Genomic DNA, 21,445 nt, shown 5'->3' on the forward strand with positions numbered 1-21,445 from the left:
ACTTCTGCAACTTCTTTACACCTGCAAATCCACCAGTTGGGCTCTCCAAGCAATTCTGAATATGTTCTGAAACGGTCTGAACCTCTCTGTAGTATCTTTAGCAGAGGAGATAAAGGGGCAGAAGGGAGGTGAGGAAAGGGGGAAGTGCTGGATATTAAGGGGCACTGTATATACTTTATACTAGATTTACATTCACTGACAAGTCAAGGAGGGAGCAAACCAAAGTAGAGTAAGAACAAACACATTTCCTTTCCAAACATCAATCCTGTAGATACTGACGCTGTTTCTCTAAATACGAGTCTTACTTGTCTTCATGGTTCATCAGGAGTTGGGGGATCCGACAGACCAAATGTTTTAAAACCCAGTGCCAGTGAAGGGCGAGCAAGGCCAGGCCCGAGGCATCTACTTTTACTGTGTCGGCCACAGTCCAAAACCGGTCACGCCACCGCACAGAACCCAAGATCTAAAAACAAAGCAAATCAAGACTGCTCACAAACATCTCACAGTAAAGGACACAAAACACAGACGCCAATCGTTCACCAATACACAACGTATACATGTTAAAGATCTAGCATTTGACTGGAATATTTTTAGGGATATTAAGGCAGTCAGGCACTGTGGTTTCAATTTACATCTCCTTGATAACTAATGATATAGAAAATTTTCCAAGTTCTCAGTGGGCATTTCATTATCTTCTGAGAAGCATCTATTCAAATTCTCTTGCTCCTTTTTAAAACTGGGCTATTACTTTGGTTTAAACAATTTATATACAAGTTATAAACAGTGTCTCCTAGTGTTTTCATTTTCTTAAAGCTATTAAGAAACAATTTTAATTTTGGCAAAATTGAATTCATCAATTTTTCTTTTATGAAGAATGCCCTGAAATCTTTGCCTCAAGCTGTGAATATTTTCTATGTTTTCTTTTAAAGGTTTATTAACTTTAGCTTTTAGACATAGCTCTATAATCCATTTTGATGTTAACTTTTCTGACATAAGGCAGGGGTAAAGGCTCATATTTATAATATCGATATCTAGTTTTTTCATCACCATTTGTTAAAGAGCAGTTTCCCTCATTAAATTAATTCACCATATATTAACATTTGAGGGTCTATTTCTGAATTCTCTTTTATTTCATTAGTCTATGTCTATCTTTATGACAATAACTACTGTTTTCATTAATGTAGTGTTGTAATGCAAAAATCAGGTACTCTGAGTTTCCAATACTGCTGTTCTTCTAATTATGTATTTTTATGGCAAAGTAGCAATGGCACCCCACTCCAGTACTCTTGCCTGGAAAATCTCATGGACGGAGGGGCCTGGTAGGCTGCAGTCCATGGGGTCGCTAGGAGTCGGACACGACTGAGCAACTTCATTTTCACTTTTCACTTTCATGCATTGGAGAAGGAAATGGCAACCCACTCCAGTGTTCTTGCCTGGAGAATCCCAGGGATGGGGGAGCCTAGTGGCTGCCATCTATGGGGTCGCACAGAGTCGGACACGACTGAAGCGACTTAGCAGCAGCAGCAGCCTCCAGATTAGTGATAATCTTTCAGGTTCTATGATGTCAAAGCTATTTTCATAATAATATCATATTATTTGTCCTCTTTACTATGGTGACATCTGCACTGATGGTACTAAAAAAAAGGGCAGGGGCTGGGGAGGCAGACAAACTGTGATTGGGTGTCTGGCAAACAGCATGTAGAAAATGAATGAAGTCAATCTATCAATTCAAGGAAAGCAAGATTGCCGAAAATAAAACTCAAAACTTTTAAGCAAAGCTCAGAACTCTGAAAAACCAAGAGCTTGACAAATTTCTAATACTCAAAGATTTTCTGATGAAGTCTGTGGTAATTTTTCAAGAGTACGACTTAATTTATATTGGAAAATGAAATGTGTCAACATTTGGAACATCTGATAACTCACTTAAGAATACTTTCCAAATTACCAATGCACAAGCTGCAAATATACAAGGGCAACATGCAAGGATAAAGTCCATCCAAAGTGTATGCCAGGCCGTGAATTTTAACACATGACAAGATCACTATATTTTTTCAAATTCCACATAATAAGTAACCTTTACAAAACTATCGCTTGTCAAGCTGTGGTATAGGATCAAAGGACATTCACAATTACATGGGAATGTTTATTAAACTAGCCTTCACTTTCTAAGCTCTTAACAACATGAAATAGAGGTCAGCTTCTCTTCACGAACTTCAACCCATACAACATAGAGAGCAAATCAGGGACAGGTGTTGAGAAACCAGCTTTCATTCTGTTAAGCCAGACATGAAGAGAGTTGCAGAAATGTAACACAGTTTTGTTTTGGAAAATGGTTGGTTTTTTCATTAAAAATGTTATTCATGTTAACATGAATTTGTTACTGGGTTTTTAAACAGACTAACACATAATTTTTTACATTTCTCAGATTTATTTCCTAATACAGTAAATATACATGTAACCACACAAGCAAAAGTTCTTTGAGATTTGGGGATGGGGGGGGCGGGTCTTGAGACTAAAAAGTTTAAGACCTACAATTCTAATTTATCACAATTACTGGAATAATCTGCATTCAATCCCAGTTTAGTCCACATGTGACAATCATGTCTAAGAAGGTTTAAGTGAACTAAAATATAACTTAAAATTATGATTTTTAGCAACAAGTGGATGGACAAACAAGTTATAGTATGTATACATTCAGTGGACTATTGGCAATAAAAAGGAAAGAACTGAGACACAAAACAATATGGATGTGTTGCAAGATGATTTTAAATGAAAGTGGACAGATAAAAACAATATAAAATGCCAGATATAGAAATATAAAAGCAATAGAAAATGCTGCAATAACAGAAAGCAGATCAATGGGTACCTGCTAGAGGTGGAGGGCAGAAAAAAGGAAAACAGAAGACGAAAGGTTTGAGGGTGATGGATGGGTTCACTGTCATGATTGTAGTAATGGCGTCACATGTATACACAGGTCAAAACATAAATTTGTACACTTTAAACATGTGCGATTTATTATCTCAATCACACCCTTATATAGCTTTAAAATATGTGTATCTATTTAAAATTCACAAGAACAATTTCTCAAATAATATTGGACATATGACTATACTGTAGTTGTTCCCCTCAAAATCTTTATGCCAAGAAATATGTCGCTTAAAAGAAAAACAGGTATATCTCTCACCTCGTTAACACCGGCATCAGACACCATGCCCTGAGAGGACTGGACCCAGAGCCCGATTAACGCATCACAAAGTTCAAAGAAAGCAGCAAGGTTGACCACGATTTCATGGGGCAGGCTATGATAGCTCTCTGGATCTTAGAGTTGGCATAAATAAGAACATTCGATCAGTTTTAATTCTGTGGACATTTTCAAAATTAACAGCACTCTAGAACTTAACATTATCCTCAGTCAAGGTCAAAGTTGAAAGCAAATTTTTGCCTATTAAGTTAGCAAGTTAGGCATGTATACGTAGAGATGTTCATGTCTCAATTTTTTAAAAAAAAGGATTTGTTTAAATACAAAACAAATTCTAAGATATTACATATATGACCAGATGGATAGATAACAGGAAGATATGAGAAGATATAAACGAATCTCTTCTATTAACAGTGGCTACTGCAAGAGTAAATTTTTTCCATTTTTATGCTTCTACAGTTTGAATATTTTCCAAGAAATACCATTATCTTTTCAATTGGAAAAAAAAAAAAAGGAAGGCGGAAGAAAAGAACCCATAACCAAATGCTTATGAGCTCTTACTTTTGAGCCAAGAGACCAGGTCTCAAGCTCGGGCTCTGCTACTTGCTAGAGATGTGACCCAGAGCATCTCTGTGCTTCCCCTTCCTCACTCAAGAGACTCACCTCATGGTGGCCAAAAAAATAAATAAATAAATGAGATCAAGGACATGAAAAAAGCACTTAGTCAAAAATACCGAGTAAAGGAAGATGTCAAAATCAGGCCACCAAATCAAAAGGAATCAGTAGCATGGCAGCACCTGAGGAACCCCTCACCATCAGGAGCATCATGCAGCCCAATGTGTAACTGAAGAAGGTAAAGGCAACATCCTTACCTTTATGGAATTCAAAGGACAATCTCAAAACACTGTTTCTTAACTTTTTGCCACCAATAGAAACCAAATTTGCTTCAGTAAAAATCCGCTTTTCCCGGTCGAAATATATGATGGTCCTGAAATGAGATTCCACAATTAACACACAGTGATCAGTTCATAATACTTACTATAGCCTCTACCTGCTGAATCCTAAGAACCCTTGGAACATCAATTTCCCTCAGTGTGTCACTCCCCTCAGGCCTCTGCAAATTCTGGATTAGAGATGGGCAGTGACAAAGATGACTAAGCTGGCGGGCCCACTGTGTTGCTCTGCCATGATCTGACAAACTGCACTGTGGACTCCTGACACTGGCCATCATAGGGAATTCCCTGGCAGTTCAGTGGCTGGGACTCGGTGCTTTCACTGCTACGACCCACGTTCAATCCCTGGTCAGTGAACTAAGATTTCGAAAGCCTCTCAGTGCAGCAACCCCCCACCCAAAAAAACCCCAAACCAGCCATCATACAATTAATCTGCAATGTTAGAAGTTACCCGGGGAGGAGGATGAGGGAGTTGCTGGGGGGAAGGGACAAGGGGTCCTCTGAGGTGTTACTACATATCCCATGAGTGAGTTCACTTTGTGAAAATTCACCAAAACAATATATAGTCATCATTAGTGGCACTTTTCTGTAAAGCATGATACACCTCAGTTACAAAATTATTTCTCTAAATCTCTTACACTGATGGACAATTAAAAAGCATTACTGGTCATTACATTAAACAGTGAGAAATGACTTATGAAACAATTATGTAAATTTATACTATATGTGACTATGTACGTAGACCTTCACCATTTGATGGGACAGACGGTTGAGGAAAGAACTTGTGAAAATGCAGGAAGCTATTGGAAATCACACAGAAAAGAGTGGAAACACAGCTATCCTGTGATAAAAGATTAACCATAAAACAAATCCCACTACTGATACTTCCCAGTGTATCTATTAATAAGCACCCTGTAGAACCTGCCGATTCAAAGGCACTAGGACATCACGGTCAGAATGACTTTTCGCTGTGCGTAGAGCTTGAAGGAGAGGTGGTAACAAAGGCAACCACGTCAGACGCTCAGCACTCCTCAGATTCAGAAAAGTAAATACACATAAACTGTATTCCTAGGCGATGTGGGTTCGGTCCCTGAGTTGGGAATATCCCCTGGAAAAAGAAATTGCAACCCACTCCAGTATTCCTGCCTGGGAAAATTACATGGACAGAGGAGCCTGGTGGCCTACAGTCCATGGGGTCACAAAAGAGTCAAGCATGACTTAGCCATTAAACAACAATTTGTGAAGTCACAAGGTACAGTGAGGCAAACAGTGCCCACAATAGTAGCTTCACCTACTTGTTTGCAACAGACTCTAAAAGGGCAAAGAGCTGCTCAGGCTGGTCTGTCTGTGGGTCAAAGTCCATCGCATTTCTGATGATGTCCATGGCCTGCATGTTCCATCGGGGATCCAGAGGGATCACGGATTCATCTGGTTTAAGGAACAAAAGAAAAGGTAGAATTCTGGAGTTAAACTCCCTGTCTGGCAAATTTCACTGTTTTACTTTGATCACACAGAGTCTTGCTGGGGAGGAGAAACGGAAATGGTTCAATCCATGACAGTTCCAAAACCAATGCATTCACTTGCTGAGGTCCCATTACTGGTTGGAAAAGAATTCATGGACTCAGTTACCCAATCTTTTGCCATTAACCATAAGAAAACTAACTTCCATGGCAGAAAATGAATGAACACACCTCAGTAATTTGCCTTTAATAAGAAAAACAACTCAAGATTATTTTGCTTAAAACCCATTTCTTTATAATCACAGGATATGCTGCTGCCACCTCTGCTCCTTTGGCTCAAACTTGGTATCAAAATCTCTCTGTACAGCAGCAGCCATCAGACTCTGACCTGTTCCAGAGGTGGAGATTCTAGTGGAAGGAGGCATGACAAAACGATGGGAATGTTAATTTGAGGGTGGCTGGGTGGCTCAATGGAGTACTTCAAGCTCCAAAGGCGTCCACAATACAGCAGACTAACAAATGCCTACTGTGAATAGCAAGGTACAGTGGGGGACCTATATCCCCAAATCTAGCAAGGCTACATGATCCAGAGCTACTCAGCTGAAAAGGAAAAGGAAGATGAGCCAATCAGTGGGCAAGCCAAGGCTGCTGCGAAGGGAATCGACCACTCTACTCTAGAACTACGTTCCCAGACCAAAGTTCCTTCATGAATGGAAAGCCATAATTCAGTTCAGCCACAATCTGACTCTGACATTATTTTTCTCTATCATTTGATTTCTGCCCAACCATCTACCCCACTACCTTCAGTGTACACAAGGTAGTCATATGTATATGTAAGATTATAATTATATAAACATAAGGCTTAGCACAAAAGCATCATGCACACTTTTTTTCTAAACCAAATGGGTAATAGCATGTTTTAATAAATGTCAGATGAAAACTGAGAAATTCTGAATACCTCATTTGATTAGTTTGGATGACTATTCCTTTTATCATTGTGTTTTGTTTTGTAACTTTGAATTTAAGACTTTATAACTTCATCATTAAGGTTTTCTGAAGAAACTGAATGTGTACTATTTTACCTTCATCTCAAAAGAGATCACAGTTTAAAACCCTTTCTGTTAACAGTACTTACTAATACATCACAGACTATTGTAAGTTGAAGGGGCCCCAGAAGAATGAATTTGATTCCCTTATTTTTTCAAACAAAGGCAGCTGAGTATGAATGATGGACCCAGAATCAAGAAGCCTGTTTGTGGCCAAGTTGGGACTGGAGCCTAGACTTCCAACTCCTGTGTTCTTCCCACTACACTGTGTCATCATCCTTTATCAGAAACTGGAGAATCAAGACACAGTTTTGAAAAAAGCAGCAGAATATGCATCTGGATACTCTGAGTCTTCTTTTAAAAACTGTTACAAGTGGGAGCTCTGACAGATCTTTTCCCCAAGAACTCAATGGACAAGATTGCTGAGAGCTAGAAATCAAGGCAGGTGCAGTACCTGTTACATTTGGTTGTAATATTTTGATGACATTACTGACCCCAGATGAGAGAGAATTTGAGTAAAAATTCCTAAGAGCTGCAGCACTGGCTTCCAAATGAATCTTTATCAACTCTGTGGAGGAAGGAGAAGCAGATGTTAGTTATCCTCTAGAGTAGTGCCGTCCATTCGAGCTTTCTGTTCTACAGCTGCTGTCACAGTGGCCACGTCACAGGTTATCTTTTAGTAGCTACCCGTGTCTAGCAGCTATCACACAGGAGAAAGCAGGTGAGAATATGTATCCAATTTCCCTCTACACATATTTAGACATCACATGTACCACCCAATAATACACACATACACTGGCTTATCTATAAATTCTCCTAGAGTAGAAAAACTCATATAAACTCAATTACTTTAGTCAACAAGTTCTACCCACAAATTCTTGTACTTTAAAACCTTTAAAGCTACTTAGAATGAAAAACGTACAAAGAAATTAAGAATGATCATTTAGACCACTTTCCCGAACGAAATAAGATTAGAATCTCATGTACTTTTATGGGAAGTAAATTTACCAAAAGCAACCCTTTTCCAGAAAGAATGCATGTGCAACAGAGTAAGTACAGGGAAAAAAAAAAAAAAAGCAGGCTGTTCAAAAACTTAAAAGTAACATAATACAGTATATTTTCCTTCTGGATTTGATAGAAGGCTGGACAGATCCTGAAATGCTGAGGTTTACATGGGGAAAAGTTTCTCTTAGGGAAAACCCAGGGTAGATGTGTACCTTAATGTTTTAACAATTAAATAAACAATAATGCTAAGTCATAAACATCCTGCTAGGAGCTTCCCCAGATGTAATTTTAACTGTGTAGTTGAAGAGAAAAACAACTGCTGAGTTATGAAAGCAGGGTATGCGTACATAAATTCCCTCATCACACAAATTAAGTTTCTTTACTCACCAAGCCCCTGTGGCATATTCTTGGCTAAATGATAAAGCCATTTAACTCTGAGCATCCAGTCTTGATTGGTTGCTCTTTCTATGAGCAATTTAACAGCCACAGCTAGAGCATCTGGTTCATCAAGCCAATAAGTATCCACTTCAACTGAAGTGAACTTTAAGTTCTCCGGGTGGGAGGACTGCATAATTTTCTCTAAGTCTGCCAAAGTAAGAGGCTGAATCCTGAAATTCATTACAATAGACAAAGTTAGTATTAGGGTTAAATCTTCATTTCATATTTCAAAGAACCAAGACAAGTAACTTTATAATTAATCTATCAAAGAGTTAACAAGGAATATATAAGTTCCCTCCAAAGAGGGAAAATCAAAACATGTACTTATAATAAATAATAAATAGGGAGCAATATCACAACAAACAATGAAACTAGGTGGAAAATGATGATGTAACATTATGGTCAAATATACTGGGTCGTGACCATGACCATCTAAAAAAAGAGAGAGGGAGAAAGAGAGGGAAGGAGGAAAGCAGGAAGGAAGGGAGGGAGGGAGGGAGGAAAAGTCAAGAGAGACACACACAAGCTTAAGGCTCCGCTAACCTTGCCCAGTTGCTTGTTTTCATGCTCAGCCTGTTGAGACAATACGCTAAGATCTGCCCGTCGCCTCGGACTTTAGAGAGGTGAGAATCTTCTGTAGTGAAGACAGCCGAGGGCAGAGAATCTGGCCACAGCCCCAAGGCAAGAAGGGAGCTGCCCCAGGTTTCGTGTGCTTGCAGCGAAGAAACATGTTTCTCTAGGAGAGCCTGCACGAGCTTGTGGGAGACAGAAACACATGGTGTACAGTCCCCAAGATAAAGTGCTCTTATCGAAAACTAGTGGAGTAATTAATGGCAGTCTTCTAGGCTCCCTGTGAGCCTCTCAACAGTCAAGACACATTTCTCAATACACAACATGACAAAATTTCACTTTTTCTGCTGAGAGGCAAGTTTCAAGGCATATTTAATCACATTTACGCTATTTTCCAGAAAAGTGCCTGGATACCCGATCTGTTACAGTATAACTGCAGGTGAGCTCTCTAAGGCCATTAAAGTTGCTGCCAGCAGAGCATCCTCCTACCTCCTATAGTGTTGTACTGCAGAAAACTGTGTCAGACACCTCACATACCTGCTGGTTTGCTGGGGAAGCCTGGGAGCGGACATATGCTTCCCAGCACGCTTTAGAAAATGCGCTGTCTAAGCTCAGGCCTCGCTGCAGATACTGCACGATGAGTGAGGCTGTCTGAATGAGGTTTGACACCGAGGACGCTGGAGAAGCTGTAAAGAAGAAACGGTGCCATCCGTAAGCAACAGATTCTGCAAAGTCTCCAGAGAAAATGGACAAATTTCATCTTTACATCAAACTTCCACCTGGGCACTTATCTCAGAAAGCCTTCCAAGTGGACTCCAGGGGGCTCACTAGTGAACTCAGTGAACCTGCGAGAACATTCATTCACGTTCGTTCCCTGCTAGCCTGCCTCCCCCACTCCCTCTCAGGGAGCAGCACGTTGTGAGGAAGTGACCGATGACTTAAACATGATAAAGCCTGGCCATATACACCCTCGACCTAAAGCTGATGAACATGGCACCAAAAAGCACCAGGGGCTTTGAAATCCAACTCAGTTGTCATTATTAACTGTGTGGCTTTCCCAAATTACTCAACCTCTCAGTCTCATCTGTAAAATGGAAACATAGCTTGCAGAACTAATATGAGGCTTAAATAAGCAGCCAACATTGTACCTAACACAGAGTAGTTTACTTAATAAATAACATTTCATTGTTATTATTACTGCCCTTTCTTGTATCTTTGGACATTTAGAAGAAGTAATATCTGTTTTAAACAATTCCAAGTTCCCTCTTTATTCAGCCTTCAAGAGATTCAATGATGACCGTGAAAGATTTTCAGGACAACCTTCACCAATCTCAGTGTCACAAGTAATATTCTTCCAAGTGTGGGCCTCTGACTGCATGCCTCAGAATTCCCTGAGAAGCTTCTTGATATGGTGATTCCTGGGGCTCACCCAGACCAGCGGAACCCAATCTCTTGGTGGGCAGGGGCAGAAGAAGAGTAGCCAGTACATCTGTATTATTAATAGGCTTTCTAGGTCATTTCCATCTCGATGTACACTATATGCAAGAACTCCTAGACTAGCAGTCAAGTGGAACGACATGAACTTCCAGAGGAATAAACCCTGCAGAGGACTGGAAGTCAAGCACCTTACCTACAACAGCACTTCGGGTCTCTGAGTGCAAAGCCAAAAGGGTGTCACACACGCTGTCCCCCACCAACCCAAGGCTGTGCAGTAGCACTTTCAGATCTAGGTCATCTGGGATGCTCCTGTCCCCGTCTCCTGAAATGTAGATTTCAAGTCCACGATTCCTCATAGCTCGGGATATTTCTCCATGAAGAGGATCCATTGAGAGAAAAAGTCTAGTAGTACAAGCAATTCAAAGGGGGAAAAAGACGTCAAAATCTCAGTGCAACCAACAGTGTAGCTCTGCAACACCTGGCAAGGGCAAAGCATATGTGGCTCATCATCAGGAGCTGGACACTGCTGGCTCAACTCACAGATGCTGCCTTCATCTGCATTCTATCCTCTAGTTCCAAGTGCATCAATACAGCAAGTCAGTTTCTCTAAGGAACTAAGGGTTGTGTATCCACCTTGAGTGCTGAGGGCTGTAAAATTCTTACTCTCAGATATTTCCCAAATAAGCCAGTGCTAATTCATCATTCTAACTCATGTACAGAGAGAACAAAGAAGAGGAGTGTGTTCTCCAGAAACACTTAGCTTCATAATAGTCGGTGTCCATCAACTTCTGCATCTAGCCATCTGATAGCTCACCCTTACCCCCAGAACTCAACAGCTGATTCCTGCTGTTCCCTCCTTGTACCAAACCTGCTTCTTTGCCAGTTTTCCCCTTTTTCAATGAATAGCACCCCATTTACCTCATTACTCAAGCCAGAACCTTAGGTGCTATCATTGCTTCCTCCTCTTCTTAACCCACAAGCCCATCAGCAAGTCCCACTGATCTGACTGCCCTAGTGTAAGCCATCATTTTTTGCATGAACTACTGCAAAATGCTTTTAATGGGTCTCCCTGCTTCCACCCTTCACCACCAACCCTAGGCAGGGACCTCATCTTTCTGCTGACTGAGTGTATAAATATAATATGTAAGGAGGCCCTAATGCATGGCCACCTCTGATATCCAGGTTGAGACTTTGAGGCAGGAATACCTGAAATTGGGATGTGGTGTTACGGTGGGAGTGGATCCATCGATCATTCCTCTCTCACTAACAGTGAGGACACCTCCAGGTTCCAACAAAGCATTCAAACGATCCAGCACCGATGGGCTGCACAGAGAGAACCCGAATGGTGGACAGGCCTGAGTGCCACACTGACCACTGCCCTGGCTCAGGCCTCTCACTCCTCCTGACCCACCCCCCACCCCCAGACAGAATTAAGATCTCTTAGCTGATTAATACCCTTTTCCACTCCCTGAAGGCACACAGCCTAGAGAGTCATAAACGTAACTGGATTTTAATTGAGGACATTCTGAAAGTGTTCAGAATGTAGAGAAGCCCGTCATCTGCCCTGCACTGCATTCACTGTGTAGGCACAGCAGCTTCACGCTTGTCCTTTTCCTTACTTTAGAATCAAGTGGTACAATTAAGAATGCACATTTACTAAACGTCTGCTCTGTTATCAGAGCCTCCATTATAAAAATCTGTACTTCAGAATGACCCTAACAAAAGGAAGTTTTCTAAGGTTAAATGAAAACGTGTAACTCAAAGGAAGTTTTCGAAAAAATAATCCAACTTCAGTTCAGCTCAAAACTATCTGCTAGAATGAAAATCTTGCAGCTAATGACCAACTACCATTGTTCACCACAAGGGGAAGTCTACAGAATATAGCAGAGGATGTGCTTATAGTTAAGAAAACAGTGGATTAAAAACAGTAAAGCTTCCACCTGGGTTTCTACTTTGACAAGCATATCCCAAACTTTAGTCAGACCCACTCATGATTGAACAGAAGGTCCTTACTTGCAGAAGTTAACATTGTCCATCAAAAGCCAATCTCCAGACTTCAGGGCCTGAACCAACATGCTGTCAACCCATTCGAATGTGCCACGGCTGTGGCCACTGGCTGACTGCATAAGCTTCACCCCAAAGCTTCGGAACTCCTCCACAAGTTTGGCAAACTCTGAAATGTCACAGTCATAGCACTTAATTTCAAACCAGGGCAATCAAAAGCAAACAAAATAAAAAACGAACAGCTTATTAAAAGAAGGCTGGAAATGTATGGCTCAGTTCTTAAAAGTTTCATAATAAGGTAAACGTTTGAAGAAGAAAATTAGGTTTGGGGATAGAAAATACTTCTTAAGGGCTTTCTGAATGAATGGCTAGGAAAGAGTTGACTAAAGGGTGATGGAGAAGGTAAATAATCTTTACCTGTTTTAATTTCTCAAATGGCAGAAGGATAAAGCCTCCTACTTATTAATGCATTTATACCATATAAAAGTGCTATAAGTTTGCACAATGTAATTAATGGCATCAAACCAGGCTTCCTTTATAATTACCATGTCATATATAGTAACAACTGGTATTTATTTACTCTACAGTTTATATAGCCCTTTCCTGGAAATTTTTCAATTGGTCTTCCTTATTAGAAATTGATTCCAACCCTTTTTCGTATCACAAGGTAATATATTTCTGCTTCTAGCCATGAAGGATTAACAAGATTTAGACTTAACCTCACAGTGTCAACAACTAGAAACCTGGCAAACTATATGAATCACAACTACTTTCAGACACTGGAAAACAGACAGCCCAGAACTGTGACACCTAAGGGAAGGAGGCCCTATAATAGACTGGCTTTCGGCCTGAACGTAATTTCTAGATTGCAAAGCAGGGAGAGGAAACTCAAAGAGGTACTGAGATCTCACTGACTTGAGGACACAAACTGAAACTCAGGGAGATGGAGGCAACCTGAATGAGAGGCAGGATACTCAAAAGGAAAAAGTTATTCAAAGGGCTTCAGAAATCCAGAAAGAGGTCCCTGGGCCTTTGGCTCAATAATAATCTCCACGTGCAAGGGAAGGCTTAAATTCCACGTGTAAAAAATTCCAAGGAAAGAACTATTACTGGGGAGCTGTGAACTGAACAACTCCCAGAGTTCACACAGGGCTGAATAACACTCCAGTTCCCACCAATCAAAGCGAAGAGACCCCATGGAACAACTGGACCTTCAGAAGAGATTACACAGGGCCATGCCTCAAAAGAGGGGTTAATTTGACTTGGCATGCATACACAGGTTAAGAGTTTAGGGACTCTTAACTTCTAGGTGGGACTTCTAGGTGGCACTAGCGAAAAAGAACATGTCTGCATATAAGAGGTGCAGGTTTGATCCCTGGGTCAGGAAGATACCCTGAAGAAGGAAATGGCAACCCACTCCAGTATTCTTGCCTGGAAAATCCCAAGGACAGAGGAGCCTGCTGGGCTACAGTCCAAGGGGTTGCAGAGTCAGACACGACTTAGCTAAGTTGACTCTTCTTAGCACAAAGAGTCAACGGTGATTTAGCACATAAAGGAGACTCTGGCCCTGACCTTAAACAGCTTAATAGCAAGCTTGAAAAGATAAAAATGATCCAAAATCAACTCAACAGCCTTACCTGCAACTCAAAGAAACCCTCAGAACACCAAAACACAGCACTCAGCAACTTGAATAAAAATGTCTAGAATCTAATAAACATGACTAGACATATCTTCTGGCTTTTTAAAGTTACTAAGTGCTGCATTCTGATGTTAATAAAGCTATTATAAAATATTCAATATATATAAAGATTTTAAGGTAAAATATGAAACACCTAGAATATATTTTAAAAGTCATACGTGTTTATCACAGAAACATTAAAATATAAATAGTTTAAAAAAGAAGCTATTTTCAATCAAAAATAAAATAGTAGTAGACAAGTTTTACAGCCAGCCTTTTAGACTCTATTGATATCCCTAGGAAATTACTCATTATGAAAATAAATCCTAAATAAAAAGCAGTATTGAGAATGGGCTGTGAGAACTTACCCTAGATATTTAAATTTTAACTGACTTACAGAAGAAATATATACACACCAGATTTCAGGTTTTGAAGTCAGAGAGGCTTGAAACCAAAACCGAGTCTAAACACATCATAAGACGACGACACTGGGCAGGTTACCTCTATGAGCATTTATTTCCACATGTATAAAATGGAGTTATCTTTCCTTGTAATGTGGTGTTGTGAGGGTTAAAAGTAAATATATTTTATACAGTGTCCAATTCTCGATACGAATTCAATGGTGAGTTTACAATCTCTAACAGTTAAAAAATATAAAGTGATATGGGGGTGGGTCTAGTCACTAAGTCGTATCCGACCCTTGAGACCTTGTAGACTGTATCCTGTCAGGCTCCTCTGTCCATGAGATTTTGCAGGCAAGAATACTGGAGTGGGTTGCCATTTCCTTCTCCAGGGGTATCTTCCCAATCTAGAGACTGAACCCTGGTCTCCTGCACTGCAGGCAGATTCTTACTGACTGAGCTACCAAGGAAGCTATAAAATAGTAATATATGACTTCATTAAATATATCTAATAATTAATTTGAATGAATGAGTAAAGAATTTCAAATTCAAATGGTGAGTTTGAATTGGAACATGATAGATCAAATCAGTAATGAAATCACTGTCTTAACTAAGAAAGTAAACGATTTGACCCAGAGCCACGGATACAATGTTGACGCAGCTAAAAGAGGGGGGTAATTTCTTCATCCCTAGGGAATCCACTATTCCTATGGAATAACTAAGGATTCCTTAGGAATAACCCATTATGAGCAGGTTTTGGAAATAAAGGATGGCAATCTTAGTGACAAGCTTCAACTTTTAATCAATTCTCCCCTACCAGCCAAAAAGCTGCACAAGATGGGAGGTGAATGCTTCCAGATCAACTGAGGAATTTCTTCCACCTTCTATACAAAATGAATAAACACATCCAAGCTATTAATTTAGACTTCTATTCTTCAGTTTAAAAATACTCAATATTTTTGGAAATTATTAATAAGTTTAAAAAACAGGCCAAGAAAAAATAAAACCAGATTTGCATGCAAGTCACTGTGGCTGATTACTCACAAAATAAGTCAAACTCAGTAATCAATTTCTTTCCTTTGCTTAGGATCACCAATTCTGAATAGTTTACATCAGCTTCACTTTACTTTCTAGGAAACTTTCTAGTTCCAAACCTTGATTGTTAATAATCTAATCATCAAATTCATTTTTAAGAGTTGTGGGCATTGCACGTACAAATGTATTACCTGTGGATGGACATTCTATGGGCAATGCCAAGTGACTGATACACACCCCCAAAGAGACATACCTGCCTTGGAGTAGGAGTTGATTTTGTTGTTGAGTCTCTGCATAAGCAGTAACACTGCTTCCAGCTTGTTGACAATCTCCATCGTGACACCTTTACCACCTTCCCCAAGACACCTGGGCTTATACGTCAGAAGGAAATGACTCCAGGCTCGCAGCACTACTTCTGCGTCGTCAGCACTGACAAGGAGGCTGTCTCTTACCAGGGCCCTGACTGTGCCCTCCACCTTCTCAAGGAGCTGCCTCCACGGCCGGATAAGATCAACCTGCAATTTCCAGAGCACGTGAATGCAGCATAGCCAATGGCCACTGCTTCTGTAGCAACCCCAACACAGAAGACTGCACCGTTTAGTGCCCTGCCTAAAAATACAGGGGCAGATCAGTTACCTGCTCAAATCCACCCAGAAGCTCCGTAGTGTCCATTGCACTGTTCACGGCCATGATCTTCAAAGTGTGACCAGTAAGGTGTGCCAGGAGCTGAACCAAGCTGGTCTTGCCCACTGAGGCTGGCCCCACGAGGATGACCATCCAGCTCATTTGTACACACTTCATAACTGACTCCAGTGACTGTAAAGACTGGTGCAGGAGCGACAGGGGACGGCAGGTCGGTGGAGGAACATAGCTGCCACGGGAAAGCACTGAGTAGCCCAGCTGAAAAAGACAGCCCAGCGAGATTTCACAAGTGTGCCTGGAGTGGGAGCCGAAGCCAGAGAGGACTGTGGAAGAGCATCAGCCGTTTGCCTCACCTGAACATCATAGGGAGTGATGTGCAATAGCCTGGTTCCCATGTATGGGTTGGAATTTGAATTAAACACATCCTTGAACACAGCAATGACCTACAGGAAGATGATGATAAAATCAAAATGCAAATCATTACATCAAATTCTGGGCCAAACCTTCTAGAATAAACACTAGTAAATAGGAACAGCAATACGAAAATCACAAAATTGTGAGTTATTACCCTTTTGAATTTTCCTATTAAAGATTGCATTTATTTAACTCTTCAGAAGGAAATAAATGGAAGCTCAAGAAAAGAGCAATAACCTCAAATTATGAGATTCCAGAGAGAATATACCATAAATTAAAACAGAGCTATGGAAACTATAGCAGATCTCAAGATAAAATATTAATTTGCTTTCAAGAAGGTAGAAGACAGAAGCATGAAGTTTATGGAGAACAATGACCATCATTTCCTGATACCTGCCATGTGCCAAACATTATATTAGGTGCTTTAATAGATTATTTCTGATCCAAATACCCTCTCAAAATATTTCTATTTCCATTTTATGGATATGGCAATTATATTCACACAAGTTATGTGATTTGCTCGTAGATGGTAACTGAATTTAAATCTAAGCCTGTCTGACTGGAAAAGCATTGTTATCCCTCTAAATATTTATGCAGAAAAGCATTATTTCTGTATTTACATTTATTTGTCCCTTCCTTAGCAGCAAGACTGTTAAAAACTTTTTGCTAATAGTATTCTTTCTTGCATTTCTTTCAAAAATCTAAGAGGAGATGAGAATGTATAAAAATCACTAATCTAGTCCACAGCAACAGCAAAGATTCCTGCCACCCAAAGTATTTACGATAAGTAGTGCATTCGAACAAAATAGCAATACTCATACTAATCAATGTACACTGGAGTGAAAATAAAAACAATAAAGACAAAGACAAAATGAGTGTCAAACACTAAGAGCCAAAAAGCACCACAGAAGAAAATGCTCCCTCCTGGGTCTGGGTGATTTTTGACCTTATATTTCACTCTTAAGCATACCACCTCCTCTCTCTGATGGTATACCAGAGTTAAAAATTACAAATTACTTTTACAACCTTTCTCCTTCTACTATTTTTCTTAAGTTTTCTTTTCCTCTCAGAAAACATTTGGTCAACTAAAACAACTGAATTGAAGGAGTGGTAGAAACCTTCCACACCTTACAGTAACTCATCATCTGACCAACATCAATTACTCAACACTGGCCAGTCTGGCCACAGTTAACATACTAGAGTAAGTTGATAAAGAAATTAAAATACCAACTGATGATAGGTGAATTATATAAAGTTGCATTAATTAAAAAAAAATGAACTGAATAATTTGTTCTGGTATAAAGACTGAAAGCCACTCACATGTTACACATGAGTTGTTAATGGTGGGCTGGATTCTGGATACCACATAAACAAGGATCTGTGCTCTCAGCAGCACAACCAAAGTGTCTGAGAGCCACATGTGCCATGGACAGCCACATGTTCACATTTCTGTTTCTAACTCACATGAATTTGTACTACTTTGTTACTTTGCTTGTGAGCAACTGTGATATAGTAGAAGAAATAGCAAGCAAAGTGGAAAGGTCTGGGCTGGCAAGCTGCCTCTGCCACTCAAAACACAGACTCCATGACTGAGCCTTGGATCCTTGTCTGTAAGAGGTCATGACAGCATCTCCTAACTGCAGCTGTTGTGAAATTTTCCATGAACTGCATTTTAAATACCACAAAGCAAAATGCATCCATTATTACAGTTTACTAAGCGAGGAATTCTGGTGTTATTTTCTACTTCAGTTCAGTTCAGTCGCTCAGTTGTGTCCGACTCTTTGCAACCCCATGCATGGAGTACGCCAGGCCTCCCTGTCCATCACCAACTCCCGGAGTTCACTCAGATTCACGTCCATCGAGTCAGTGATGCCATCCAGCCATCTCATCCTCTGTCGTCCCCTTCTCCTCCTGCCCCCAATCCCTCCCAGCATCAGAATCTTTTCCAATGAATCAACTCTTCGCATGAAGTGGCCAAAGCACTGGAGTGAAGGGGTATTTTTTACTTTCATTTAGATACAGAATATCCTCCCTTTTATCTATTTATACTTTCTAGATTAAGTATTTTGCAATTTGACATTTATTTAAAGGTAGAAAACCCTCCTCTTCTACTTGTTATCACCTCTCTCCTCCTGCTTCTCATCTTTGTGCCTGGAACCAAGGTGATGGGGACCAAGCCTTTATTATTGCAGGGTGATACTGTTTAAGAAGGTAAGCGATCATGGCAATGTAGATAGGTAAGCAAACTGTGTCCTCCAAAGCAAACTACACTATGACACTCTGAGACAGATTAAGTTTTTGTTTCTGCCCTTAATTTCTAAATTTCCAAGCCGTGTTACTGAGTTTGGTACTGTTGATGCAAATACAGCCTTTCTCTCCCTCAGGGAGAAATCAAAGAAATACAAAGAGCAAGCATGAAACTCACCTTTTCTTTATCTTCCTTGGTTCTCATTCTCTCACCATAGACCAAAAACACATGCTGACCAGGATCGTAACACCCAGGGGACTGGTCAACGAGCATCAATTGACACCAGCGGAAAAGGTCGCGGAGGTTGAATTCCCAGGGTCCTCCTATTTGCCCCCATTTCTTTTCGACAGTCACTTCATGATCAATCTGAAAAGAAAACACCCTTACTGGGAAGCACCTCCCACTGCTCAGGACTGTGTTAAGTACTATCAACATAGTACAAGTGCACACATAATCTGAAACACATTAACAGGCTGGATTCAGCTGTCTCCTCGCAACTCAGGCTTCTCCATGCCAGGAATACCCTGTAAGCATTATAAAATGATACATGCAACAAACCTGAATTACTGTAACTCTCAAATGAGTAGCTTGCCTTCCACTAGGAACCACTAGGAACTTTTCGAGTTCTATATGATTTATCTCAGTTGCAGAGACTGGTAATGAGGTAGTATTCCATATTGAGAAAACGATGATTCAAATAAGCCAGAAATATAAAGAACAATTAATGCAAATAGGTACTTACTTGGTTGTTGAAAGCAACCATTTTTTTAACAATATTTTTGTCAATGGCTGGAAACAGAGTACTGGCAATGAACTCCATGTCAATTACTGTAAGGGGATCCACAAAGACCTATAAAATCCAAAAATAACATGAAAAAAACCCCATCATTTCTCTTTACCAAACATGACTGCCATGACCTAAGTAGTATTTTTATTTAATACCAAAGGAACAATGCCTTAGAAATATATATATCTCATTTACAGACATTTCTTTTCTTGCATTCTCAGGATATGGAATCATATAAAATCTTTGAAATACAGAGCAGAAGGTTTTCTTGTTAGCTTCATTCTAATGGTTTGGAGAAAGATACCTGCAATTAATATTTTAAGAATATTTGTAATTTTAATCTATTATGTAAAATTCTCTCAAATATCTGGATGGTAAGTATACAACATTCATTTTTAAATCTGATCAACTTCTCAACAGTTTTGAAATTTTTCATATAAACTTCTTAAAAGATACTTAGTAAAGTCTTAATTACCAAGAAAGGAACATTAAAGAAAGCTAACATCTAGAGGCATTTCCAAGCCACTACTTTGAAAAAAGATGTTAAAATAAGTAAGTGTATGTACACACACACACACACACACACACACACTGCTGTGGTGATAAAAACAGATACAACTATCAGTGGTGATTGACTTTGGTATGGAGAAATTGGATTTTTTACTCTTCATGGTAGTTTTTTGTACTTTTCTGAGATTAATGCACTATTTTCATTATAAAATAATTTTTTAATGTTCTAACAGACACTTAAAAAGACTGGCCTTAATCCCTGAGCACAGTAATAGAATCCTCCAGATGGTGGTGATCTTACTTTCCTCCATCTGATAACACACCAGGTCCTCTTAAACCTAAGATAAAGGACTCATACCAGGAGAGAAAAGATGACAGCAATCAGTCACACTAACAGCCATCACATCCAGACATGAAATCGAGAAGCAGACTATTACACTGAGCCTGTCTCATCCTCCTAGTGGGCACCCTCGTAGCTATTATTACCCCTGGGACCACCTTTGGTTTTTGGGCAACAGTAAATCTTACCTGAGTGAATCTATTTAGGAAAGACCTGGGCAAGCCCTTCCTTCCGCCTCCTTGTCTAAAAGGATTTTGACAGCCAAAAATCTTGGTTTTCTCATGCTGCACTTGAAAGCTCATTCCTAACTCAGGAACATAGATTTCTCCTCGGTGGTCAAAACAAGCATTGAGTCCTTCCAAGACTGACTGAGAAGCCAAGTTAAGCTATTTGGAGAAAAAAGTGCATATTTATTTTATATGCTATTCAGCTAAAACAAAAAACATAGGAATAATACACATGAAAAGTAGTCTTATCTTCAACAGGGATAGGGACAGAGTTCAAACAACATTGGTAACACTGTGTTTCTTAAGCTGAAATGACATGTATTCAGTCTACTATTAATATTTCATCTATATGTTAAGAGAAATTTGGGGTGTATAAAATAGCAATAATTTTTAAGTAAACTGAATAGTCAGACTAAATTCTTTAAAAGCAGTTAAATTAGTCTCAAAAATTAGGCTGTATCTGTTACCTGCTCCTATATTGGCCTGCTTTATAAATTATAGCTTACCAATACAAAGATATCTCATGCTTAAATATCTGGGAATTTTTAAAAGAAGTAAGCTAGCTCTTTACATACTTAAATAAGTAAACATCCTTTCTTAATCAAGTAAATCTGAATAAAATCTCCAAACGGTCTTCAAAGTCATGATATAAACCACATAATGTGGATCTAATGATGCCAACAGTTTTGTGAATAACAAGTATGAGGATTTGTGTGTGTCCCAGAAATGAGAAGAGCTGAACGGAGCTAAACTCAGCTGAGTTAGAGCTCAGGGATGTGAAGTATTGGTGGTTTTTAGATAACATGGAAAACCTCAACTGTGAAATGTGAATCAATAAAATGCAAATGGGCCAAGAATCAGATTATATTAGAATTTCAAGTGCCACATTTACACAAGCACTCAAAGCACAAACTCTGCTATACACCCCCATACGAGTCAAGTTCTAAAAGCTGCTCTTACATAATGACTTCAAGTCCAGGTTGTCTGGCAGTCCCTACATGCATTTCCACAAAATATGATTCGGTCAACAGTCTCAAGCTTTGAAACTAGG

The 21,445-nt window shown here is 39.7% G+C and overlaps 1 protein-coding gene across 1 annotated transcript in view; it reads right to left on the bottom strand.

Annotated features, from left to right (window-relative positions):
- Window positions 1–21,445, bottom strand: part of MDN1 (MDN1, midasin homolog (yeast)) — a 140,340-nt gene that overhangs the window by 51,204 nt on the left and 67,691 nt on the right. Inside the window, exons 38-55 of the mRNA XM_010834709.1 lie at window positions 20,356–20,553; window positions 19,273–19,380; window positions 18,708–18,896; window positions 16,222–16,311; window positions 15,863–16,126; window positions 15,480–15,741; window positions 12,122–12,281; window positions 11,315–11,431; window positions 10,302–10,510; window positions 9,209–9,357; window positions 8,645–8,856; window positions 8,051–8,271; window positions 7,113–7,226; window positions 5,448–5,580; window positions 4,072–4,187; window positions 3,185–3,318; window positions 306–463; window positions 1–95 (exon numbers count right to left, since the gene is read on the bottom strand). Of these exons, the coding sequence (XP_010833011.1) occupies window positions 1–95; window positions 306–463; window positions 3,185–3,318; window positions 4,072–4,187; window positions 5,448–5,580; window positions 7,113–7,226; window positions 8,051–8,271; window positions 8,645–8,856; window positions 9,209–9,357; window positions 10,302–10,510; window positions 11,315–11,431; window positions 12,122–12,281; window positions 15,480–15,741; window positions 15,863–16,126; window positions 16,222–16,311; window positions 18,708–18,896; window positions 19,273–19,380; window positions 20,356–20,553 (2,929 nt within the window). The remainder of the gene's footprint in view (window positions 96–305; window positions 464–3,184; window positions 3,319–4,071; window positions 4,188–5,447; window positions 5,581–7,112; window positions 7,227–8,050; window positions 8,272–8,644; window positions 8,857–9,208; window positions 9,358–10,301; window positions 10,511–11,314; window positions 11,432–12,121; window positions 12,282–15,479; window positions 15,742–15,862; window positions 16,127–16,221; window positions 16,312–18,707; window positions 18,897–19,272; window positions 19,381–20,355; window positions 20,554–21,445) is intronic.

The sequence above is a fragment of the Bison bison genome, unplaced genomic scaffold, assembly GCF_000754665.1.
Source record: "Bison bison bison isolate TAMUID 2011002044 unplaced genomic scaffold, Bison_UMD1.0 scf7180017864035, whole genome shotgun sequence".
Taxonomy (NCBI): Eukaryota; Metazoa; Chordata; class Mammalia; order Artiodactyla; family Bovidae; genus Bison; species Bison bison.